The following is a 25,246-nucleotide window of genomic DNA, read 5'->3' as shown; positions in this document are numbered from 1 at the left end:
CTCGGGGACCACCCTGTGACACGCCTGCCGAGACCCTCCTCCGGGCGCAGTGGGGTCGCCGGGGTCCTCGTCGGGGGTGGCACCGAGAAAGGCCTCTGCAGAGCCGGTGCTCCGCTGAGCACGCCGCCGGCACGCGGCCCTCGCCCGGCCAGCTCTCCAGGCTCCGGGGGATGGGGGGTGGAAGCCCCCCCGACAAAGCCGGGGCGGGGTGCCCGCCCTCCGGGCTCACAGGTGCATTGTGACAAGTGGCCACACCTGTGCCACGACCTGCCCCTTCCCGATTTCTTCCTCGGCCGGGACACCGCCAGACCGTCTCCCGCTCTGGACTGAGGCGTGGACTCTGCCACCGGTCCCACCCGAAGGCCGTGCGGACACGGCACCCTCGGGCCTGCTGGGGCACAGAGGCTCTTCCTCCACCCCAGTCTGCGGGCCCCCTGCACGCACCGGCCCCGGGGGGCCCAGGGCCCCGCCCCCATCGCCGACAGCAGTGCCCACAGGCCCACCTCGGCCCAGCGAGGGGCCGCTGCCCCGTGCGCCGCCCTCCTGGGGCCCGGCGGCCTCCCCGAGGAGGAGCGGTCAGGCCCACAGGGAAGCAGGAGCTCCACCCCCAGGAACCCGGGGCCTCCGGCTCGGCCCTGGCTGGGGTATCACTGGAAGCCACCGCCCCCTGGCTTCAGGCCGTGAGGTGGGACCGGTGGCCGTCTGCTGCGAGGCCGAAGGGAAGCCCGAGCTCTCCCCCCCGCCCCGGGGCCCGTACCCACGCGGCCCTTCCTCTCGCAGGCACACCCCGGGACGTCACTCGGCCCCCCCAAGCCCACAGGCGAGTCTGGGTGCCGGGACTCCCTGCACGCCGCCCCACCAGCAGCAGCAGGGCGCAGCGGGAGACTCCTACCTTGGCCAGGCTCCTCGGCGTGGCCGCCGCCGCGCGTGGGCCTCTGGACTGGGACCCGGGGCTCGTACGCCGAAGGACCAGCCACCGAGCCTGGGAACAGGCGACCCCGGTCAGCGCTCCGCTCCAGGGGGGCGGGGGGGCCGAGTGAAGGTGGACAGTGCCCTGACACCCCGAGGCCCGGGCAGTCAGGGCCCGGTCTCCCCTCTCCCGGGACATTCACTGGAATTTCCCAGAGCCCCGCCGTGTGGACTAGACCTTCCGTGGCCTGAAACGTGGCACTTGCCACGAGAGGCTCCCCACGGCGCTGTGGCCTGGCACCCACCGGGGCTGGTCAGCTGGGCAGCAGCAGGAACTCCTCCAGGCGGGCGGCCGAGAGGTTCAGCAGCGAGTGGCCCAGGCGGCTGGTCAGGGCGGGGGCGCCAGCGCTGGCGTTCGGGCAGGCCTGCGGTCGTGTCCAAGGGGACCAGGGAGGGCTGGGTCAGGGCCCGCCGACACGCAGGGTCCCCGACGCTGCCACACCTGAGGGTGACTCTCTGCAGCGTGCAAGTTTCACTGAGTCCCCCAGGCCTCTTACACACGTATTTTCCTATCTACAGTGCACACTTTTTTGCCCGAATCTTTTTTGAGACAAAAACAAGGATGCACATTATACACGTGCAGTAATAATTCTGCATCCATATACAGTGTTTTAAATTCTTTCATGCGTATGCGTTAGAAGTGTGACTCTAGAAAGCAAAAATGATATCCGTATGTTCTCAAATAAACGCCAAAATTCCTTTACAATACAAAAAACAGGCACCTCGATATGAACAAATAACTGAATTAAAAAATTAAATGATTTTTTCCTGAAAGTTTGGGCCAAAGCGTGAGTGCACATTGAACACGGCCAAGCACAGCACGTCCCGGCGTCTCAAACCTCCCTGGCGCCGCCGACCTCCGGGAGTCGCCCAGGACCCCTCTGGGGACGCCGCATGGGACCTCAGGGGCCGGGCTGCCCGCACCTGCGGCGGAGCTGTGAGGACCCGGGGGGAACCCTCTCCGCGGGGCGGTCCTGCGTCCGGGGCCAACTCGGGCAGAGGCCAGTGAGCAGGGGAGCCCCGCGGAGCAGAGCGCACGCTGTCCCGTGTGCTGTCCCGTGTGCTGTCCCGTGTGCTCCCCCCTTCAGGACGCGGGCTCCATGCCCGCCCCACTCTCGGAAGGTGCGGGGGAGGCGCTGCACCAGGCACAGTCGTGACCACGGGGCCGTGACACCTCCCCCGTCCGGCGGCCGGGGCAGCCCCGCGGGCTGCCGATGGGGTTCCGATGGGCCTTCGGCTCCGACTGGTGCCCTCGGAGTCCCCTCGGAGGTGCCTCCCAGTGGGTCTTACAGCCAGACCCCAGCGGGCGCCCCCCAGACAGGCAGCCCAGCAGCCCGGGCGACAGGGGCCCGCCCTCACCTGCGCCCCCTAGGGGCCCGCCACCGTCAGAAAGCTCAGTGGCCTCTCAGCGCTCAGGCTGCAGCTCTGGGGACGCACACGGGCAGCCACGCGACAAGAGCCTCATTGGCCTGCCCTGAACCCTGAAACGCTGCGGATTTCCCCCCCCAGGGCCAGTCCAGCTGTGCCCGTCCCTAAGGGAAGGTCAGGGCGGGTGGGGCCGGGGGGCTGCGGGCCCGCAGACCGCCTGCGCCATCTGGGCACCCACTCTGGCAGCAGAGCTCCTCCGGCCGCGCCCCACCACGCGCGCTGAGACCCCACCGACTGGCAGTGTTGCTGCACGTGGTGTCGGCATTGCTGCTCCTCGAGGCTCGGCCTCAAACACAGCCAGGCCGCCGCAGAACCCACCAGGCAGCCACAGGAAGCCGGGGCGTGGGGGCGGAAAGGCGGGTCCGAGCGCCAACAGGAAGGGTCCTTCCTGCAGAGAGGACACAGGGGCGAGACGGCTCAGGCAACAAGGCCACCGGGGCGGGCCCCTCGGGTGAGCACCAACCGGGCACCCCGCAGCGCCCGGCTCCCACTCGCACTTTCCCGGCCTGAGGTCAGTGTCCCCGACGAGACAGGAGTCCCCGTGGGGTGGATGGCGCTCTGCTGCCGGGAAGGGGGGCCCTGAGGCTGCCGGGACCTCGCTGGGGCCCTGAGGCTGCCGGCCCCCAACCCGAGCACCTTCCTCAGTGACACGGCCGCAAGTGAGCACAAGGACTGCTCGTCCCTCCCCCGGGACACAGCGCCAGGGTGACCAGCTTTCAATGAGAGGGCAACGGTTCCGCTCCTGCGCGAGGAGCGGCCGCACCCGGCAGTGTCGTGAGCACAGCCCTCGGGCGCAGCCCACACCCTCGGGGACCCCCGTCCACCCTCGTGCGGAGCCCGGGCCTTAAGCGGCGGCTGTGCAAACAGAACTTTGGGTGTGCTCTGCTGTCCTGGGCATCCACTCTCCTGCTCTTCCTCTCGGAGACCAGCTGACGGCCCGTCTCTTTCTGCCAGCGGCTCCGACACTGCGCCCACCATGCTGGGCCGGCCCCCCCCTCGGGGCCGGGGCCACCGTGCCGTCTCCCAGAGTCACTGCGCCCTCGCCCCGCTCGCCTCAGGCGGAGCGAGAGGAAAGCACCACCGGAGAAGCTCTCGCGCAGCTCCACAAACCACTTGGCGTTCCAGGAGACGCCAGGGGGAAACGGCGTAATCGATCTTCTGCCGACTCTTCCTCCCCGAGACCCTCAGCCGCTGTCCAGCCCGGGGCTGAGGGCCCCCCCACCCACACACACCGCACCGCGGCCCGGCGTTTGCGTCCGTCACCGGGAGACGCCCGCCGCTGCTGCTCTTCCCACGCCGCCGCGTCTTCCTCGCGCCCTGGTGCTCGGCGACCCCGCCCCGGGCGGGCCTGAGGCCAGCCCCTGTTCCAGCCCAGCCCCCGAACAGCCCCGTGGCGCCCGCGACCCCCCCCCCACAAAGCACGGCCGAGCAGAGTGAGAGGGAGAGAGAGTCCGCCAAGGAAGACGGGCAGTGTGAGGTCTTCGTTGGGAGGTCGTCTCTACGCGGTCCCTGTCGTCCCGGAGGAAAGCGTCCAGAGGAACTCGCTCCCAGGCGGACCTTGCCCGCTGGAGCCCCTCAGTTAAAAACAACGTTCAGCCGGCCGTTCGGTGCTCAAGCTCTCCCTGCAGGGGGCCCACCGCGGCTGGCACCCGCTCGTGTCCGACTGCACTCGGCGCCCGGCTCTGGGCTCTATCTCAGCAGCTGAGCGCTGCCCACCACCGACCGCCGCGCATGCGTGGTGACGACACGGACCCCGCGCGCACCGAGGGCGGGAGGCGACCCCGCACGGCGAGCCCGCCCCACGCGGAGGGCCCCTGCGGGAGCCGGAACCAGCACAGACGGCGGCGCCCGCCCGGCGAGGGCGGCGGCACTCACGGGTCCGGGTCTGGGTCTCCGCCGGCACAGAGCAGCCCCTCGTCCCCGAACGCCCGCAGCAGCACCTGGGCCAGCTCCGCGTCCTCGCTCCCGCCGCCGCCGCCGCCGCCGCTGCCAGGAGACAAAGGACAGGCCGCGGGGCTGCGGGCACCGTGTGAGTGGGGGACCCGGGCCGGCAGGGACGCCAAGACGCCCCTGAGGCACGGTCCCGCCCCGCAGACGTGTGCTGGGTACACACACACGTGTGCTCGCGTGCACACACACACACACACACGCACACGCCTTCGCTGCAAGCTGCCCTCCTCTCCCCACTTCCTGCTCCCACGCCGCCGACCTCGGTCCCCCGCGCGCTCTGACCGCGGGCTTCAGAGGCCGCACAGCGTCAAAGCGAACCGCCGCCGCACGGAGCTCTGTGCAGACACCCTGCTGGCGGGTCGGGCTCTGGGTTCTGTGGCGCCCTCCCCAGCGCCCCGCTCCCACGTCAGAGGAACGGGACCCCAGCAGCAGCGTGAGGGCGTCCCGTGCAGGTCCCTCCGGTGGCAGGACTCACGCTGCTCTGAGCTCTGGCCCGGAGTGCCCAGGGGCCCGGAGCACGCAGGGGCCGGCCCACAGGCGGGGAGAGGAAAGTCGGACGTCTCTCTGCAGGGGACCTGCAGGCACAGGCTGTGGCCCGAGCAGCCGCGGGTGGCTCTGTGGAATGCACTGCCTGCCTGCTTCTCTAAACCCCAAGAGCTCTGGAGCAGACCCAGGCCCCTCCCCCCCCCCCCCCCCCCCGCTCCGGCCGCGGGCCAGTGGGGGCCCGGCCCACCGCCCCTCAGCCAGTGTCACCACGTCCTCCCTCCCCCAGGGACCGGGTGGCCCTGGAGACGGGCGTGGAGGCCAGGCCAGCCATGTTGGCCCTGACCACCCGCCTGGCAGAGCCCGAGCTCCCCAGGGGCCCCGTGCACACAGATGTGCGGGTGACGAGAACACGCGTGTATGGGGAACTCTTACAAGCACCCGTGCTGGGGTGGCACGTCCTCCGTCTGACACGATTTTAAAGAGAAAGGAAAGGTCCCTCCCCAAAACAGTCTCTTACCTGAAAAAGCACGCTTCGGCTTCCTCGTGGAGGCCAGGGCTCAGCTTGAGGGGCGGGTACTCGACGGCCAGAGGCCGCACCATGAACAAGCCCATGGCCAAGGCCACGAAGAGCACAGGCAGCAGCAGGTCCGAGAGCGTGCCGCCCCAGGCCCGGCGCGCGTGGCGCAGCCGCTGGGCCAGCAGGGCGGCCACCTGGGCGAGGGTGCCGGCCGGGGCGCCGTCTGCAGGCGAGAAGGCCGAGCCCGAGTCACGCAGGAGCCGGCACCCCTGGTCCCGAGACCCCCCACCCACGGTCGGTGGCCCAGGGTGGCTCTGAGCCCAGAAACGCTCTGCACGCTGGGGGGGGGGGGGGGGGGCGCTCTGGAGAGCCCTGCACAGCAGGGCACGCTGGGATGTCAGTGGCGAGAGCCGACTTCCAGGGCGGCCTGCGCCCAGCTTCCGAGGGGAGACGGCTGTGTGTCCCTTCCACGGCCAACAGGAGCCTGCCCCACGCACGCACCCACCCACTCAGCGGTGGCTCGGAGCCCAGGCGTGGTGAGGCCCTGCGGCCATGGGGAGTGCGTGTCGGGGGGCTCGGCACGTCTGCGGGGGCGGCCCCGCTCGTGGGGGGAAGATGGGTCCCCCCCCCCGCCTTCCCACACGGGCCGGTTGGGCACGAAGGGGAGAAACAAAGGGCTGAGGGGGTGCACAGCCATGAACCAACACCGATCGAATACTCACGGCCCAACTCATAAAAGTACCACATGAATAATTTAACAGACACAATTAAAATGCTGAGCCAAATTGTTATGAATTGTCTCATTTGACTTATGAGTGCAATTGCACTCAGGGATTCTGGTCGCAGCCGCAGCGAGGCGCCCCCGCGTGCCCTGACCGCGAGACTGCTCGGGGACAGGGGGCAGAGGTTCTCGTGTCCGGCTGGGCGGCCCCCACCGTTTAACACGAGTGCGCGGTGGCTCGGCGCCGGGGTGGGGGGCGACTTCAAACCCGAGGGCCCGGTGCCAGCCGCCGCACGCGCGCCCCACACCCCCGAGTGGGAGACCAGCCAGCGGCGAGCACGGGCGCGCACCCCGGAAACCCTCTGCGCACACCAGCAGCCCCGCCCACCGGCAGCCCCGCCCACCGGCAGACCCCAGCCGGCACCGGCTCCACCGCAGAGGACGGAAACCCCCCGGGGACGTCCAGCGAGACGGCCCGCCCCATCTCCCGGGATGCCGCGGCGAGGAGGTGGAGACGCCGGGGCGTCCGACCAGGGACGCGTGGAGCCAGCTAACACGGCCCCGCAGGGAGCTGCGTTGCTCTGCCCCGGGAACCGGTGCGGCTGCACACGCACTGACGCGGGGACCCTCACACCGCCTCGCAGGTGGACAGAGCAACTTAAGACGGGGCGCGGCATCTTTTTAGGGCGAAGCAGGGGCGACTGGCCGAAGAACAGGCCTGGACGACCAAGGCCACGGACAGCGTGTGGGGACAGCTGGGGAGGCCGGGTGGAGGCCGGCGGGGGGACAGGGGCGGCTGTCACAGCGCAGACAATGACACACAGTAACGGAAAGCAAGGAGAGGCTGCAGGACTGGACACACCGAGCGGGGGAGGGACACTATGTTTCGGCAGAACAGACACACCAGGGTTGACGCGTGAAGTGTGTGAGCGCGGGAAGACACGCACACCGGCCGAGCGGGGGGTGCTGCACGACAGCACACGCACAGTGAGCGTGACTCACTGAATGCACCAGCGTTCGACTAAGAAAGCTCGCACTCTGGTGTGTGCCCTTTCAGGGGAAAGGTGTCTCTACGCGGTGACTTCTGCGCTCTCGGCCACCTGACCGAGCGAGGGAGACCAGCGGGCCGGCCGGGAGGGCAGGATTAGGGGCGGGATTAGGGGCGCAGCACAGGGGCTGTGCAGAGCGACACGCCCGCCCGGCTGGACGCCCCAGAGCGGAGCGCCCCCGTGCACCTGGAGGGCGCCGCCCCCCCCCCCCCCCCGCTGACCGCCAGGGGCGCTGTGGACTCCGGGGGGCACCGACGGCCGAGCAGGCCCGTGGGTGGTGACCCCGCCCCCGCCTGGGTCTGGAGGCGGTGACGGACGAGGTCGTGTGCGGGAGGGAGGCTCCCTGTGTGCGCTTCTCAGGCCGCGCCGAGAGCGGGGAAAGCGCTTGAAAACAGTCACGTCTGCTGTTACAGGTCAGAAAGGGAACTGAACAGGCACTGCGTCTGCGGAGAAAGCCGTAAGAAGGCGCACACACGGACATCGGACCCCTGAGAAGATGGTCCACGTCACCACTTGTGAGGAGAGTGTCCGCCGACACGTCCACAGGGCCACCCACCCCGACACGCGAGGACTTGGCTGTGACCACAGAGACGGAAGCCCAGGGAGCGGAGCGCAAGGCCAGGCATCCTGACGTCGCAGACCGAGAGGCGGCCGGTGTGACAAGCCAAGTCTGGGCACAGGACAGAGCGGTCCCGCCCGCACACGGTCGTTGGGGCCCGGCAGGGCGACACTCAGGGCCTCCGGGCCGCCTCCGCCCGGACTCCAGCCCCTTTCCCGCTGGGGGCGTGTCCTCGCTGGGCGCGTCCCGCCCGCAGAAGCGCAGCCGGCCGCCCGCACTCACCGTAGCGCCCAGGGCCCCGCCCCGGAGGCCCGCGGCTCCGCGACTCCGCCTCCGCCCCGGGGGCAGCAGCCTCAGCCTGCTTTCCGGAATCTTGCGAAAGCGCCAGGAACACCTTTTCGAGAACAAAACGCAAAGACAGTTCCACAGCACGTTACGCTCCTTTCGCGCTGCCTTTCTGGGCCTGGTTGCCCGAGCCAGGTCGGTGCGACCACGGTCAGGAGGAGCCCAGGCGCCCTTCACTTGGGCGTCCGCGGGCTCCGCGGGGCTGCAAGGCTGGCTCCCCCCGTGCGGGGGAGACGCGGGGTGCGGGGAGCCGGCGCCCCCCGCGGTCTCGGCCCCCACCCACCCCAAGTCCCCGGGTCCTGGGTCCGGCCGCGTGCCGCGGGCGCCACCCCGTGGCGGCGGACCCTCACTGCAGGCACGCGCCCCGGAGGCCGCGGGAGGCTGAGACCGTCCCCACCGCAGGAACCGGGAGGGCCAGAACAGCAGGGAGGGCCTCCTTTCGCACCAGCACCTGCCTCCCGAGGCTGGCTCTTTGGTGGCAGGTGCCCGAGCCCCCGCTTCTGCTGGGTCGCAGCCTGGCAGACACCTCGTGCCCACTGGGGGCGGGACAGACAGGCTCACGCCCCAGCGGAGGAGGCGGCGAGACCCACCCCACCCCCGCCTGGGCCGGCCGCCGAGGGCCAGCCGGCGCGGACACGGCAGGGCCACGCCGAGGCTGCGGGGGGGGGGGGAACACGTGCTCCCAGAAGACAGGCGCTCCCACAGGCCGACTGCCTTCCGGGCTGAAGGACGCGACCCGGACACCTGAAGTGACCCGCCAGGTCCGCACAGTTCCTCCTTCTCACACCCGGCTCGCCACGCGAGAAACCGCCAGGCCCTGCTCCCGGCCTGGACTCGAGCTTCTCTCGTCCGAGACCCGCCCTCGACACCCGAGTGCATGCGGGGGGGGCACCCGAGCCCACACCCCCCCACACTGTCACCAGGCCCCCCCCGACAGAGACGCAGGGGAGCCCACCGAACAGGCAGCGACCCGGGAAGAGACGGCCGGCTCACACGGCAGCCGCCGGTGCTGGAGACCAGGAGGAAATCCAGAGTTACTCCCCGGTGAGGACGGGAGGGGCGGGCCCGTGGGGATCGCTGCACCTCCCCTCGGGGTGGCTGTGGATCTAACTCGGCGCTAAAAGGGTCTGTGAGGCCCACCCCAGCCGCACGCCGTCGGCAGTCCCACCCGGGCCTCAGACACGGTGCACGAGCACCCCCACGCCCCGGGCAGCCAGGCTCCCAGCACCCCCCAGGTCAACACAGGCCCTCGCCCCGGAGGAGAAAAAGGAGACGGCGTCCTGAAGCTGGTGACGCCCGTGGTCACGCCTCACAGCCGGCCCCGCGCCAGCCCGGCGAGCCCCGGCGAGGCGAGGACAGAGCCGGCACGCTGCGACTGCGGCCACGCTGGCTGCGGTCGATGCCCGGCAGGCGGCGGGAAAGTCAGTACTCGCCGGGTAGAAAGGACGAAATTGGGTGAGATAGTTATTTCATAGACTACACCACACAAAAGAAAGCTTTTTAAAGCACTTGATCTCTTTCCAATTTAGGGTTTCTCGAACAGACCCAAACAGGCTGCGCTCTGCGCAGCTCACAGCCCTCCCCGGGGGCTGTCCTTCACGGGGCGACCTCTCCGTCAGCCGTGCGCCTGCGGGGGGACGGGGCGCGGGGGACCGCGGCCGGTGGTGCGTGCAGAGCGTGAGCCAACGCGGCGGCGGGAACCCCTGCGAGACCCCGGAGCAGCACAGGGAAGCTCCACGGCAGCCGGGCAGCCGCTGCCGCAGCCGGCCAGGGGCTCCGGGGGGACTCACACGCAGGGTCGGGCGTCTGCGGAGACGCCGGCTGCGCGGAAGAGCCACGCTGTGGACGGCAGGAGCGCCGGACCCCGTGCCTTCCGGGCGGTGTGGCTCCCTGGCCCCACACGCGTGTCGGCACCGACGGGAGTGGATTCCACCTCGTGCAGCCTCACGAGTGAATGCTTTACACTCGGGGCGCAGGGGACAGGGAGGGGGGCATCTCCAAGAGCCACGTGGACGGGGAAGCACAGACGAAAGCACCTGGGAGAGAGAGCAGTGACGAACACCTCGCAGGAAAGGGGAGGTCTCGGGGCGCACGCAGCGGGAAGAGTTTCAGAGGCCACCCCACGACGACGCGGCCCCCGGGACGTGAAAACACGGGGTCAGCGGTCCAGAGCGGCCTCGCCGCTGACGCCCCAATGCACGCCGGGAGGGACAGTGCGGCGACACTGGCAGGCCGGCCCTGGCGTGACCGCAGCTCTGCCGCCCACACTGGGTCGGTCCCCACGCGGCCCCAGGGGGACGCTCGACCCTGTGTGGCGGTGAGGGCGGGGCCGCCCGGGACGCCGCCGCAGCAGCAGCGCAGCTCTCTCTGCCACCTGGCCCCGCTGCGGAGCCCAGGCGCCCACGGCTGGTTCTCAGCGCCCCTGGCCGGGCGCTGGCACCATTTCTGGGGATTCAGGAAACGGGGCAAGCCGCTCCCCAGGCCTGCGTTCGGTCAGCAGCACTGGGCTCCGCTCGGAGCCCGCAGCACTCTCCTGGGCTGCAGCGACGTGAGGGAGACTCAGACCCGGCCCCGCGGCCCCTCAGCCCAGTGAGGACGGGCCACCCGCCAGCACCCACTGCTGACAGCGGTGGCCCATCGGGCGATTCCGGATTGGACGCCGCCGTCCTCGCCCTCGAGGAGCCCCGGCCGCCTGCCAGGTGTGTGAGTCCCGCCTGGTGTCCGGTGCCTGACACCCGTCAGGGGCCGGAGACGAATGGGAACACAGGAGTCTGCACCCTCCCCACGCCGCACACACAGCCCGGCCCCAGCGGACGGTGACGACGCTCCAGCGACAAAGCCGCTGCAGCCCCGGCGCCCCGTACCTCCTCCAGCGTGGGGTCCGAGAGCCCGACAGCCCGTGAGGCCCAGGCGGCGCTGGTGCTGCTCCAGGGCCTGGAAGAGCCCGGTGAGGCCGGCGCGGTCGGCGTCCGGGGGGATGGCGTAGCTCAGCTCGCGCCCGCGGCTGTGCTGGAGGCGCGCCCGCGGGACGTAGGTCTGCACCAGGGACGTGGCGCACGCGGCGTGCTCCCGGTCATCCGCCTCCGGGACGGAGGGCTGTGCAGACAAACCGAAGACCGGCAGTGGGCGTGATCCAGGCCACCATCTCCCAGCCCCCACAGGGAGGGCGCCCCCCCACCCGCCCCGAGGATCACCTGTCTCGTGAGCGTCAGGCGCAGGCCCCGGCCGCAGGCCTGGGCCAGGCAGAGGGGGGGCCCGCAGCCCTGCAGCCGGCCCTGCTGCAGCAGGACCACGCGGTCGCTGAGGGCCTCCGCCTCGTCCAGGTGGTGGGTCGTGAAGATGATCGTCCGGCCTGTGTCCCAAGAAGGGGGCGTCAGCACCGGCCTGGGGGAGGCCCGGGGACCCTCCAGCGGGCACCCGGGAGGCAAAGCAAAGGTCGCCGCCGACTTCAGAGTACAGGAACTGGAGCCCTGTCCTCGGGGCTGACGCAGCTTCTACCGGCCCCCCCTCGCTTGGACCCGGGGTGCCCGGACACGCGCAGAGGGTGAAACCGAGGCACCCGGCTCGAGCCCTGGGTCCTCCACCCCGCTCTCTGGGACCCAGTCCACGGAGCCGGCGCCCCGGGGGCAGCCTGTGTCTCCCAACACTCGGGTGCCCTTGCCACCTGCAGGCCACAACCTCGGGGTCACACGAGGAGGGCCATCTCCGGGAGCGGCTGTCGCCTAAGAGAACAGGGCGGTGCTGAGCTACGTGACAGCAGGGGGTGGCCGTGGCACACGGGACGGCCTTGAGGACGGGGGGGGGGGGGGTGCCGCCGTAGGACCCACTCATCCCGTGTGGTGGGGGCAGCCGGCGTGGGCACAGAGCGAGCTCTGGGGGGTGGCCAGGGCGGGGCTGGCAGGGCGGGGCCGCCCCAGGGAGACGCCCCCCTGGGCCCGGCAGAAGCCACACCCCCCTCGGGGCCCTCTGGAAGTCCGCCACCACGTCGGGTCTCACTGCCTCGGCTGGGGCGGGGGGACGGCCGGGGCCCACCGCAGGAGGACAAGGCCGGGACGCCGGAGGGTGTCTTCGTGAAGCTCAGGGCCTCTGCACAGAGAGCCTCGAGGCGGCGGCCGCCGTGGTCCCCACTGGCCCGCCGACGGCGAGCCCGGGCCCTCAGACTCGGAAGGGATCTCACCCCGAACGGGAATCTCCGCGGGCAGAGCCCGTTTGTGACTCCACTCCAGTTTGTGTGTTTAAGGGAGACAGAGGCGAGGAGACCAGGCGCGTCTAAACCGAAAGCCCTGTGTGGGGCCGGGGGCAGCCAGCGGAGCCCAGGGACCTCCCAGCCCCAGACGCCCCGGAGACCTCGGCCGCCTCTCCTGCACACGCGCTTCGGGGCTGGAGCAGCAGGGGCCCCGCACCAGCACTGGGGCCGCATGCGTGCACTCCAACCGTGCTGCCCGCTGTCCGGGCCACACCTGTCCAGAGGGACGAGCCGCCAGAGGGGAGGCCCCAGCTGGGGTCTTGACCCCTGAGGAGCGTGGACACTGCTCTCAGGTTCGTCCAGCACGGCTTCCACCAGACGTGGGGGGCGTGGGCGGACGCGGGTCCCCACGGGCCCCGCCGCCCTGCGCCCCTGCACTCGCCCCTCCCTCTCAGCCCTCCGGTCTGTTTCCCAGGGCACCTCCGCACAGCCCGCACCCCTCTCCCGGAACCACCCACGGCGGGCAGGGCGCCTGTGCCACCCGCGGGGGGACCGATGCCGGAGGAGCTGGTTTCCCGGGCCCGACCTGCACCCTCAGGCGCCTGCCAGGAAGAGGAAGCTCTGCCCGCATGTCACCGGCAGAAGCACACCCACGTCTCCCGGCTGGCCGAGCCACACAGGTGGCCCCACGGAGACGCCCACCCACGCGGCGGGGACGTGGGCCCCACTGCTCAGAGCAGGTGCGGGCGCGGGTCCCGGGACCGCCACGTTCTCTCACTCTGGATGACACCCTCCCTCCGCGAGCTGCTCCCCCGAGGGGCGCCCACGGGGGACCCCGCACCACCGCAGCAGCAGGACCCGCAGGAAGCTGCCCGCCCACCACCCCCTGGAGGCCGGGGACAGAAGGGCGGCCCCGTCCTGTCCCTCCCGCGTCCTCCTGCTCCTTCCTGTCCCAGCTCCTGCGCGGCTCCAAGCGACAGACAGGCAGCCTCCCCCACCCCGGGAGGGCAGTCTGATGAGTCAGTCCTCTGGGAGCCACCAGCAGGGGCGGGGGCTTCCTTCTGGTCCTCTCTCCTGCCGACCCTGATCTCCCCAGCCAGGGCAGCTTCGGGTCGGTCAGGCGGGAAGAAGGTTCTGTACCCAACCGGCAGGAGAGCACAGCACACCGCCTTACGCGGCTCTGCAGTGCCCCCCGGTGGAGCCGTGTGGAGCTGCGCACCAGGCCCGGCGTGTTTAGAAACCGGGTGTCTGCGTGAGGACCCACAGCGGGCACCTCGCGGCCAGCATCCCACCGGCCGGCCGCTGCCGCCCGAGACTCATCAGGGAAGACACAGCAGTGCAGTGAGCAGTGACGGCCCCGGGCCCCGGCCCCCCGCACGTGAACCCCCGTGGCAGGCGCCCCCTGTGCACCTCGGCCTGCCCGCTGGAGGAGAGGAGGGCCTGGCCCAGGGTGGCGTCGGAACGCCCCTTGGGACATCCTGGGCTTCCACAGCGACTGACCGTGTGGACGGCCACTGTCGACCGGGCCACGTGCAACAAGCGTGGACACCGCCCCTGCCGGCACCCGGGAGGCGGGCCCAGAGCGGCGAGTCCTCCCGCTGCAGACACCGCGCCCGACAGCCCCCCGCTGCAGCCCCGGGGAGACCCCTTTCTGGACAAGGTCATGTGTCCGTTCCCCCTCGGGCTTCCCCCGCCACCGACCACGGGGGACGCAGGCCAGAGCCGTGCCCACCTTGCCGGTGCCTGAGGAGGATGTCCCAGATGCCGCGCCGGGAGCAGGGGTCCACCCCGCTGGTGGGCTCGTCCAGAACCACGGTCCTCGACCCGCCGAGCACAGCGGCGCCGATGGACAGCTTCCGCCTCAGGCCCCCAGAGAGGGCGCGGGCCTGCTGGTGCCGGTGCTGCTCCAGGCCCACGTCCCGCAGGGTTCTGGAATAAACGAGAGCCGGCCCTGGCTCATCCGGGCCCTCGGAGCGCCGCGAGGCGGGAGCCTCCCCTCCGTGAGACGGCCGGCCCGGGACCAGGGGCTTTGTGACGCCGGGGGCAGGCGGGAGGCCTGCAGCCACCCCCCACCTCGAGGTCCGAGGGGACCCGGCCACCGCTGCACACCCTGCCGGCAGGGCCGCCACACACTGTGGTCGGAAAGCCCCCGCGCACACCCCTCGCTGGAGCATGTTTCTTGTGGACTCACCGCTGCCCCGGCCCTGGCATCCCGGCAGAGGCGGCGGTGGCCCAGGAAGCCCGGAGGGGAAGGCAGGGCCCAGCTGCACAGGCACCGACCCCATCGGCCCCGCCCTGACCGTGAAGCTGTGCACTGTGCCCCGGCTGCCCCGTCAGCTCCTCCTCTCCCCCGCCTCCCACCCGCGCCCCCATGGCCCCCTGCCTCTGGGACACCCCCAGCCTGGACATGGCCCCCCGTCCCTCGCTCCCGGGGCCAGGTCTGCAGCCACTCTGGCAGCAGTCTCTGCTCTGGTCACAGGTGCGCGTCCTGGTCCCGGTGTCCCCCTCCTGCCGGACGGCGCCCCCACCCCTTGGCTCCTCACTCCCACCCCCGCCCCCGCCCCCGCCCCTGCCCCCACCCCCACCGCACGGCTCACTTCAGGGCTCCCACCTGCACCCGCATTCCCGGCGCACCCTTCTGCCAACAGCGCCCACCTCCTGCCCACCAGAGCGCATCTGCCCCACCTCAAGGGCAGATCGGGGGCCGAGCCCCCCCCAGAGGCCTGCCCGGCGGCCCGGAGTGGGAGGCAGTGTCAGAGTCCACAGCAGAGATCCATCCCTGCGCTCACTTTCCTCCCCACAGCCAAGGCTCTGACGGGCGTCCCCTCGTGCAGACGGGCAGGACGGGGCACCGAGGGAGGGGACCGCCACTCACGCGTCCACGTGCCGCCGCCGCTCCGCCGCGGTCCACTGCGGCGACCTGAGGGACGCGAAGAGCAGCAGGTGCTCCCGGGCGGTGAGGCGGTCGAGCAGGACGTCCCGCTGAGGACACACGCCCAGCTCCCTCCTGACCGCGGGCAAGTCCGTCCGCAGGTCCCGGCCGTCGACGAGGACGGTGCCCGAGGTGGGGGCCTGCAGCCCGTCAGCATGGACCTGCAGCAGGGGCAGCGGGTCGGCGGGGACAGCGCGGCCACGCAGCGCCCTGCTGTCCATCGGGGTCGGGGGTGGGGGTCGGCGGGGGGCAGGAGCCCCGCGGCGTTGGCTCCACCTCAGCGACGCGGGCTCGGGGCGCGTTCCCACCCCTGGGACGCGGGGGACCGCAGAGCAGCGCGGCTGCACCGGGGTCTGAGACCGCGCGAACACCGCGCTCACGGACGCCGGAGCCACCCAGGCCCAAGGAGGGGGGGCTGCCGCGTTTCCCCTCCGTCTGTCCCTCTGTCCTCGCCGCGAGCCTCCTGACGCTGCGTGTGCGTACGGAAGGGAGGGCCGTTCTCGCTTTCCAGCGCAGCCGGCTGCGGCGCCACAGAACAAAGGCAGCAGGCGCTGCCACGGAGAAGCCCCGTGGCCACCCGAGGGCCGGCCTTCACAGGCCTGTCTCCCGGGGCAGTGGGGGCTGCCCCATGGGGGCCTGGGCCCCCTGGTGCCCTGGCATCGCGGGACTGGACCCTCTCACTGAACTGGGAGCCTTAGAGCCCCGAACCAGACACTCAGACCTTGAAGCACAGGCAACCACCCAACACCGGGACGTGAGGGAAGACCCAGTCGGTGCTCAGGACAGCACAGACGCCATTCTGAACCTCATGCCCCCGCAGAAATGTGGGCACAGTTAAACGTGGGGGAATGGGAAAGGTCATAAGGCTTCCAAAGGTTAAGGCAACAGCAGGTGAGTTATTTGTAGGGAATAAAGGAGTTCTGAAGGTTTCTGAAATCCATCTGACTCCCCCCACCACACCGGCTCCAGACCCACAGGGGACGGCCGCTGAGGCCGAGAGAGAGCGGCCTGAGCCCGGGTTCCCTCCTGCCTCTGAGCGGCGGCGCCGGAGCAGAAAGGGATCCCCCCTCCCCCCACCCCGGGTCTCCGGGGAAACTGCACTGAGGGCGGAGCCCCAGGAAGGGGACGCACAGCACGGTGGTCTTCCCGGCGCCGTTGGTGCCCAGCAGGGCGGTGACCTGGTCTCTGTGGAAGGTGAGGGTCAGGTCGCGCACGGCCGCCTGGCGGGGCTGGTACTCCTTGGTCACCGACACCAGGGTGACGCCCGGGGCGCCCTCCTTCCCGGGTGGCGGGGGCGAGCCTGGAGGGAGACACGAATGCCCAGGAGAGGACGCGCTCACGGCCCAAGTCGTCCTTGGGCCAGGGGACTGGGGAGGGCCCTGACCGCAGTGCACCGGGCCCTCGGCCCGACTCTGCTCCCACTGCGTGCAGGGGCTCACTCGGGACAGGAGCCTGGTCGGACTGGCTCTCAGTGACCAGAGGAAACTCCCAGGCATCCTACCCTGGGCAGCAGCCCCGAGGTGGCACATGCAGGAGGTGGCACATGCAGGAGCCAGCGGGTCAGCAGGTCATGGCCACACCACGGCAGCTGCCGCACACTTCTGACGGTACCTGACGGCTGCCCCTGCACCCAGGCGGCACATGCAGGCTCTCCAGGAGAACCACCGGCCCCAGACACCTCTGCGCCCCGCCTGCGGGTGGCTTTCCCAGCGCCGTCACACCCGGTCCAGAAGCGGTAGGCCCCTCCCTGCAGGCAGGCCACCTGTCCCAGAACCCTCCCTGCCTCGCCCCCACCCTCTCCCCTGCCCCTCGCCCCGAGCCCAGGCACACTCTTCCCCACAACCTGCCCCTTTCTCCCCGAGCTCACTGTGGGACGGTCCCATCGGCCCCGGGAGGGGCCCTGCTGCTGAGGACCACCGGGCGGGAGCCCCAGCGCCTGGCCCTCCCCTGGCCGCATGGCTTGACACACCCTTCCTCTCAGGACGACCCTCGGCACCCGCCCACCGCACTGCACAGCCTGCACCGCCCCAAGGGCTCTCACCACTTGGCCCCGCCCATCGCCCTGCTCCCGAGCCCACGGTGACCCATGGGGGGCCGGGAGACACGCACGCGGTCACGAAGGCTCGGCCAGAAGGAAACCCGGCCCAAGGCCGGCGGAGGGCAGGCCCTGTCCCGGCTGCGGCTCCTCACGAACCTGCAGGGTCTGAGTCCACGCGGGGCGGGGGCTGGCCGGGACACAGGCCACGCTGTCCCCGGGCCGCCACACCGCAGGCGCTCCTCCAGTGCGACGCAGGTGAACGGGAAGTACCAGGGCTTCCTGACACCGAAGGTTCCTGGAAAACAGGACAGCGGCCAGCTCAGGCCAGCTTCTCCTCTTCTCTTCTTTTTCTCTTCTCCGCAGCCTCACCTGAGAACGTTTTTTCGTTGCTTTTCGAGAGAGAGGAGAGAGAAAACCAATGCGAGGGAGGAGCCTTGACGGGCGCCTCCCATACACGCCCGACCGGGGACCGAGCCCACAACCTAGGCTCCCGCCCTGGGCCGGGATCGAACCCACGGCTTTTCGGTGCACACAAGGACTCTGCAACTGCCCGAGCCACCCGGCCAGGGCGGCCCAGCTTCTTCTCTGATCAGCAGCAGCGGACCCTGGGGCGGGACAGCCGGCCGACGAGCACGCAGTCTCCGCCACGTCAGCAGGCTCCACACACACCCCGCCCACAGACAGGGACAACCTGGGCCCCCTGCACTCCCCCGAGCAGGTGCTCGGAGATGGGCAGGGTCGGCTGGCACCGAGAGCAGCCTGGGCAGGCGCCAGGCACTCCCTGAGCGCAGCCCCCGCCCTGCCCCTGCCCCTGACGTTCGCAGGGACCACCAGGCACTGGGCCGAGGGCAGGAAGGACTTGACCAACTGCAGGCCCACGGAGCAGGGTGGTCTGACCCTTCGTCCACCTCCTGCGGGCGTCCGGCCCCCTTTATCACACAGACACACAGACACCGCCCCCACCGCTCTGGGCCCAGCCGCAGTGACTTCCCTGCCGCTCCTCCTGCCCCCCCCCCCCGGGGGACAGAGCCCAGGTCCCCCACATCCGGTCCGAAGCAGCACTGCCTGGATTAGGTGCTTTAACCAACACCAGGCCAGTCTGCTCCCCAAACACGTCTGCCCCACGATGTAGCTGTGTGCCCCCCAAACAGGTGTCTCCTCTTCTTTCGTTACATTGACTAGCATTTAAAAAAAATGTAAAATATATGGTCAATTCTTCCAGCTTCATTAAGTTACAGGAAAAGTGCATGATTAGAGCAGAAACGAGAAACAGGAAAATGTTCCATAAATCCATAAAAACACAATTTTTTAAACTATTAAGAGATGTCCTCTAAAGATTAGATTTGAGAACTTTGTCCTTTTGTTTAGTTTTTATAAGCTTGACTTAAACTCTTATACTGGAAGACACTGCCGATTTCTGTTATTCCTGTCTTTGGTGTGCGCGCCGGTTTCCCAGCCCGTGCTCCCAGCTCGAGAACCCTGGGACTCTCACCGGGAACCAGGCTGCTCAGGTACCACCCACAGAGCAGGTAGAGGCCCGAGTCCAGCAGCAGCATCCAGCACACCGTGCCGAAGGCCATGCCCACCGGCTCCGGGGACTGCTCCACGTTGCCCCACTGGACCCCTGCAGGGAGGGAGGGAGGGAGGGGGGAGGGGGCCGAGTCAGAGCGAGTGGGGCCGGGGGCTGGTCAGTCAGCCGACGGCAGCGAGAGCGAGGGCAGGCGGAGGCCGCGGGCCCAGGTCCTCGGAGGGGCGTCGCGCGTCAGCCTGGCCCTGGACTCGGTGCCGCGGGCGGAGCGACCGTCAGCACCGCGGTGTCTCACACTCAAAGTGTTTAGAGCGCGCTTTACTCGGTGTGGAGAAAACAGCCGTGTTGTAAAAAAAAAAAAAAAAAAGAAGGCTGGGAAGAAAGAGGAGCTGGGAAAGTGGGCCGAGGTGCTGCAGGCATGTTCCAGTGGGCAATGCCCCGCACATGGGACACGCGTGTGCACCGAGACGGGTTCCAGCGGGCAATGCCCTGCACACAGAACACACCGTGCGCACCAGGAGACGGGTTCCAGTGGGCAATGCCCCGCACACGGGACACGCGTGTGCACCCAGAGACGGGTTCCAGTGGGCAATGCCCCGCACACGGGACACGCGTGCGCACCCGGAGACGGGTTCCAGCGGGCAATGCCCCGCACACGGGACACGCGTGCGCACCGGTGGTGGGACGAGTGTGGAGGGTCACTAAGTCACCGCGGGCGCCGGGGTGTCACGAGGACCAGCTGGCGCGCTGACCCAGACGGCGGCTGACCCATGGGCGCACGGCTACTCCTGACTGTGCCCAAAACCAGGGCGACCGGATGCGGGTGGCGGCCCATCGGCCACGCCCGACACCGGGTCTCGACCCAAACGCTCTGCTCTGCGAGGAAGACTCCGCACCGTCCCGCTTGCCACGGGGCGACACGTTCCCAAACGCCCGAGCCACCGAGAGTCGCCTCTGGAAGGCGCGCCCCCTCACCTGCCTCCTGCCCTTCCAGGAAGGTGATGAGGAACACGCCCTGCCCGAAGGCCGTGGTGGAGAACAGGCACTGCGGGGGGGGGGGGGGGGGGGGGCGGGGGGGGGAGAGCAGAGACAGCGGTTAGTGCGCGACGGGCCGACAGGCCCACGGCGCCGCCTCCGGACCTTCCCGTGGCAGCAGAGGGGGCGGCAGCGTCTGCCCGGGAGCATGGCTGCAGCAGCTGGCAGTGCCCCAGGTTAAAAGGAACGACTTCCCCTTGAGGGCGCCCAAGGGAACCTGTTCCGCCTCCAGGTCGAGGCCCCCCACCCCCCCCAGGGAGAAGTCACGGGACGCGTCTCCTGTTGAACGCACAGCGTGCCAGGAGCTGGAGGCACGAGAACAGGAGAGGAGGCCTTGTGGGGTGAGGCCCAAGGGCGGTCCTCGCGCCCTCCCTGTGCGGACGCCCGTCTGCAGCCCCAGACGGCCAGGGGCTCCACTTTCCCGGAAATGCAGGACGGGCTCTGGCCCGGGAGCAGGCCACATGAGGGGCACGAATCGCTGGACGAACCGCTGAAGGGCCAGGACCCCCCCCCCGCCCCGCCCAGTCCCGTGGACCCGTGCTGTGCCCACAGCGCCGGTGGGAAGCCTGAGCCCAGGGTTTCCTGGTGCTGGAGGAAAGGACCCGGGCTCCCCCAGCACCAATTCACCCTACGGCTCCCAACCAGCCCAGAGGGGCCCGTCCCAACGAGGGAGGGCGCAGCAGCCCCCAGTAGCTCGCCCAGGAGCTCGCCTGACCCCAAGCAGCAGCAAGCCAGTGCCTGCGGCTCAGCTGGGCACATCTCGCCAGCCACCGGCCCCAACGCCCTGTCGCCGCTCTGTTCCTGCTCCGTGGCCGGCATGCGCGGCCAGGCGAGGGTCGAACAGGAGCCCCGTCCTCCCCCAGGGTCGAGCCGCGGACCTGAGCCGCCCTGACGCTGTCTCGGGAACCTACTGGGCCTTCAGCGGGTGAGCGACTCCCACGGACAGGCTTTCCCACCCAAGGGGGCACGATTCACGGCACTTCAAGCAAAATGCTTATCTGTCTGCTCCTGGAATAGCCACGGAAACCCGTTTCTCCCCACGCCTGAAGCCAAGAGAAGGAAATCCTAGGCCCTCCAGCCGATGCCGGCAACCGTCCTGAGAGCCCTCGCCAGACGCGCCCCTCACGCGAGCACGGCCCGAGCCCTGGGCCACCGCCCACCCGCCCGCTCCCCCCGACACTGCCGCGGGTCCCGGGACTCCCACGGGCCGCCCGCCCCGGCGGCGGCAGGGAGGGCCGTGCAGCCCACGCCGCGAGACGGGAGCCGCGCGCCGCAAGGGGCGGGCGGCTGCTCTGCCCGCCGGGGAGACTCCCGCCCGGCGGCCGCCTACCAGACACGCCTGCGCCGCGGCGCCCAGCCGGCCGCGCAGCACCAGCAGCACGACGTAGGGCAGGAAGCTGGTCACGTACAGCAGGCTGCCGCAGAGGGCGGCCGTGCTCGCCCGGCGGAAGAGCCCGCTCAGCAAGTAGCTCAGCGCGGCGACCGACACCCCGAAGTCCAGGAGGAAGAGGAAGACCAGGAGGGCGTCGCTGTGCGCGAAGATGCCGCTGGCCTTCAGGGCGGCCGCCAGGACGGCGCTGCCGGCCGCCGCCACCGCCGCGTTCTCCAGGAACCAGGCCAGGAAGTGGGTGCCGGGGTGCACCCCCATCATGCTCAGGTACTGTGGGGGAAGGGCGGGAGCCCCCTGTTAGCCCAGCAGGGGCGCGGAGGGGGGAGGGTCAGACCCGGGGAGGAGGGGGGAGGCGGCTACGAGGGCGGGCGAGCAGTGCTGAGAGCGCCGTGCTGGCTGACCCGGCCACGCCCCCGGCCCACGTGCCCTGTGCCCTCCGGCAGCCCCGATCCCTCTCTCCAGGACCCCGCGGAGGGGGCCGCCCCCGGTTTAGGGCAGGGAGAACCGCGACGGGAAAGCGGGCTCCCACGCGGTGAGACAGCTCGGGCGGGGGCGGGGGCGTGGGAGGCCCGGAGCGGGTCCGGGCTCAGGCCCACGGGCTGCAGGCTCCTCCGTGTCTTCAGTTCCTGGCTCGTAGTTCCCTGCTCTGTCTGTGGTTTTGTGTCATAAAGACAGCGAGACGCAGAGGAGCTGAGCTCCTCCCTGGTTTGGGGGAGGGGGGGCCGCTGCAAGGGCGTCAGGAGGCACTTTGCTGAGGGGCCCAGTTCAAGGTCACACCATCACGTCGGTTTGTCCCCGGCCCTGCCGCCGGCTCGTCTGAGCCCCGCACTGTCCCTGAGCACCATCGACAGCGACTTCTGGCTGCAGCAGCCGGGACGCCCGGTAGGGACGCACGGTCACCTGGCCCTCGGCCCGGGGGCCCAGCGGGGTCCGGGCAGACACAGGGACCGGGGGTGAGTCCGGGGCGGATACAGAGGCAGCTGCAGAGGCTGGGGCACCAGCTGCCAGCTCCCGGCCCCCGCCCCGCGCTCCTCAGGCAGCAAGCCCCACGGGAGCGGATGACCTGAGCCTGCCGCCTCCCGGCCTCGCTCTCCCACCGGCTAAAGGGGGGGCAGGTTTTTCCAGAAGCTTCCGCAGACTTTCTCCCTGAACGGCAGTGTGGACAGTCTGCGAGTTAACGATGATGTCAGGGCGACAGCACACGGGCCACGCTTGCAGAGCCCCAGCCGAAAGTCACGACGGCGGCCGCCGTGTGTCTCTGGCGGCTTCCTCCCGTCCCCGTCCCCGTCTCGTGCGGGAGGACAAGCCTGCTCAGTGCCGGGGGTGTCAGACCCCCAGCGACTCCCCCCAGCGACTCCCCCCGGACGGCCCGGCAGAGGGTGGCAGAGGAGCACCCCCCGCCCCCGAGCTCCAGGGCTACTCACCCCCTCCAGCTGGATCTCCCGCTCGTACACCAGCTGCCGGACCATGCTGGCCACGGACACCGCCCACGCCAGCATCATGATCAGCGGGAAGAAAAAGCCCACGTTGCTCAGGAACCTGGGGGCACAGGCCAGGGCACGCCTGAGGGCCGGCCGGCGGCCCTGCTCAGAGTCCGGCCGCGGTCACTGCGGCGCCGGGCAGGCCTCTCGAGGCCCTCTCGGGCGGGGAGCGCTGCCGGGGGGGCCCCGCCGCACCGGCCGCCCCGGCAGGCCTGGGGCTGAGCGGGGCGGGACGCCCTCCGGGTCCGGGTCACCCCCCCTGCAGACCCCCAAGGTCCCTCGGGCACACCGCCCCCGTGGGCTCCGGCACCCCCTCGGCAGAGCACCCCCACGGGACGGCCCCTTGCACACACAGGGCGTGCGACGCAGGCGGGGAGCACGCCGGGAGGTCCTGCGCTGGGGGAGTGGGGCGGGGGCAGTAACGACAGACGTGGGACAGACAGAGCGTGGCGCGAGCAGAAACGGCCTCGGCAGCGGTGGGGAGGGACGCTGCTTCCCCCGGGGCGGCTGGCCGGGCACCCGGGGCGGCAGGGCGGCTCTAGGAGAGGGACCACTTCCCTGCCTTTGACACCGGGGGGGGGGGGGGGGGGGGGGCCTGACCGACCAGCACCCCTCCCCGGCCAGGACGGCGCCCTCGGCCCCTGCCGCACTCGCGTGGGCACAAGGAGGGCAGGGACCTTTAACACGAGGTTTCTCCGCCCACCCCCAGGCGGAGTCACCACGGGATTAAGTGCGTCGGGCCCCTCGGCGGGCCACGGCGGGGGCGGGGAGGAGCGCCGGGGGCTGGGAGCTCCGAGGGCAAATGGGGACTTCAGCCGAGAACAACGGCCGTGGCCAAGCGGAGGGCAGGGCGTTCCGTGCGTCCCCCGGAGACAGCCCAGGAAGAGAAGTGACGAAGAGGTGCGGGGGGGGGGGGCCCTCCCCGTCTGGCGTGCGTCCCGCTGGTGTGTTTTCGGGGACGGGAGCCTGACCCCTGAGCGTGAGTTCCCGTCGGCCCTCTGCTCTGGGCCTCCCCCCACAACGCCGACCAGAGCCCGGGCGCCATGCGCTCAGAGCTGCCCCTCACCGCCACTCGGCCCCTCCCAGCGGCCCCCGGGGCAGACGGACCACGCCCGGACGCCCTGCGGGAAGCCCCAGGCAACCTGCAGAGAAGCGCCCTCTGGAACCTTCCACGATTCTGCTGCTGCTTTCTTGGCCTGAAACCCTCCCCTCGACGCCGCCCTGCTCCCCCGAGCGGCGCGTGGGCCCTAGAAGGTCTCTGCTTTCGAGAAGGATGCACCGTCCCACCACTGCACGGTCCCGCGAGAGCCGCCCACGCGCCCCGCGGCTGGAGGGATGTGAATGGGGAGTTTCACGCTATCCCGCCGCACCCAGCCCCGCGCCCCTCAGGCGCACTTCCCCCGCGTGGGCCCTGCAAACGGGAGCCCTGGGGCTGCGACCACACGCCAAGCAAGCGAGGGGGCGGCAGAGGGAGACGCAGGCTCGGGCGGAGAGGCGCGAGGTCCGGCGCGTGGGGCCGGCCTGTGTCTCCAGAGGGCGGCTCTGCGGCTCCCCTCCCTGCTCTCCGCCCGGACGCCGCCCCACGGTCTCCCCGACCGGGTCCTCACCCGTCTGCAGCCCTCCCTGCCGCCCGCTGCAGGCGGCACACCCATTCCCCACGAGTCTGTTCCGAAGGGGACGCAGCCCTTTTCCGCTCCCCCCGCCCATCGGGAGGGGGCGGGGTTGGGGTCAGGCGGGCAGAGCCCCTGGCTGACACTGTGCCCCCAAGCGGCGGGAGAGCCTTTGAAGCGGCCTGCCCTCCAGTGCGGAGCCCCCGGGGCACAGCATCTCAACACCCGCCCTCCCCCCGGGTGGCTCAGGCGAGGGGACGTGCACCTGAGGGCATCCCAGCGGGACAGGCGTCCTCCCGCCCCTGGACCGCGTGCAGGGAAGCCTCGGACAGCCCCCTGCCCCCCGGAGCCTTGCGCTGTGAGTGGACGGGGCTGGGGGGACGCTGGGACTCACAGGTCGCTGCGGTGGCAGGGGTAGGGCATGGCCTGCACCTGCACGGCCGGGCCCACGGCCCCCTGCCCGGTCTGCTCCAGGACCAGGGCCCTCTCGACCATGTCTTGCAGCGGGGCGAACACGTAGTTGTACCGGAACCCGTCGGCCGGCAGGCTCTGCGGGTGGAACTTCCAGAAGGGGTTCCTCACCAGGTCGGTCCTCACGCTGTACAGCACGCTGGTGCGGATGGTGTAGGAGACGCGGGGCGGCAGCCGGCGGGGGCCCGGCCCGGAGCTGCTGCCACCGGCCTCGGACGTGTTGAAGATGACGCCTGACGGGGAGGGGAGCAGGCCTGTCACCACCGGAGCCGCGTGGGCCGTCAGCACAGCGGGCCCCGGGCTCTGGGCTACCAGACCAGCGCCGCGGGCTGCGCCCCCGCCGCCCGACACAGAGAGGAGTGGAAGCAGCCCGACGCGTGCGCACACGCACCCGAGTGGCAGAGCGAGTGTGAGGACCCGAGGTCGTTCCCTGAGGCCAGCGAGCCGCGAGCAGCGGGGTGGGTCGGCCGCGGCCCTCCCTCCCGCTCACCCCGGGACTCACGGCACCGTGGTGCAATGAGAGTGGCGGCGGGAGCCAGAGCGGGCCTTGC

General features: G+C 70.7%; 1 protein-coding gene across 1 annotated transcript in view; it reads right to left on the bottom strand.

Moving 5' to 3' along the window:
- Positions 1 to 1,215: 1,215 nt before the first annotated feature.
- The window catches only part of ABCA13 (ATP binding cassette subfamily A member 13), a 75,273-nt gene continuing 51,242 nt past the window's right edge, over positions 1,216 to 25,246 (bottom strand). The window contains 17 exon segments of the mRNA XM_036010419.1: positions 1,216 to 1,334; positions 2,716 to 2,785; positions 4,273 to 4,371; positions 5,351 to 5,573; positions 7,962 to 8,073; positions 10,889 to 10,918; positions 10,920 to 11,120; positions 11,219 to 11,376; positions 13,943 to 14,139; positions 15,086 to 15,303; positions 16,270 to 16,442; positions 17,221 to 17,475; positions 18,673 to 18,804; positions 19,684 to 19,753; positions 21,074 to 21,403; positions 22,558 to 22,672; positions 24,619 to 24,928. Of these exon segments, the coding sequence (XP_035866312.1) occupies positions 1,224 to 1,334; positions 2,716 to 2,785; positions 4,273 to 4,371; positions 5,351 to 5,573; positions 7,962 to 8,073; positions 10,889 to 10,918; positions 10,920 to 11,120; positions 11,219 to 11,376; positions 13,943 to 14,139; positions 15,086 to 15,303; positions 16,270 to 16,442; positions 17,221 to 17,475; positions 18,673 to 18,804; positions 19,684 to 19,753; positions 21,074 to 21,403; positions 22,558 to 22,672; positions 24,619 to 24,928 (2,804 nt within the window). The 3' untranslated portion in view covers positions 1,216 to 1,223.

The sequence above is a fragment of the Phyllostomus discolor genome, chromosome 10, assembly GCF_004126475.2.
Source record: "Phyllostomus discolor isolate MPI-MPIP mPhyDis1 chromosome 10, mPhyDis1.pri.v3, whole genome shotgun sequence".
In the NCBI taxonomy this organism is placed as follows: domain Eukaryota; kingdom Metazoa; phylum Chordata; class Mammalia; order Chiroptera; family Phyllostomidae; genus Phyllostomus; species Phyllostomus discolor.
This window is presented reverse-complemented; position numbering and strand designations above follow the sequence as displayed.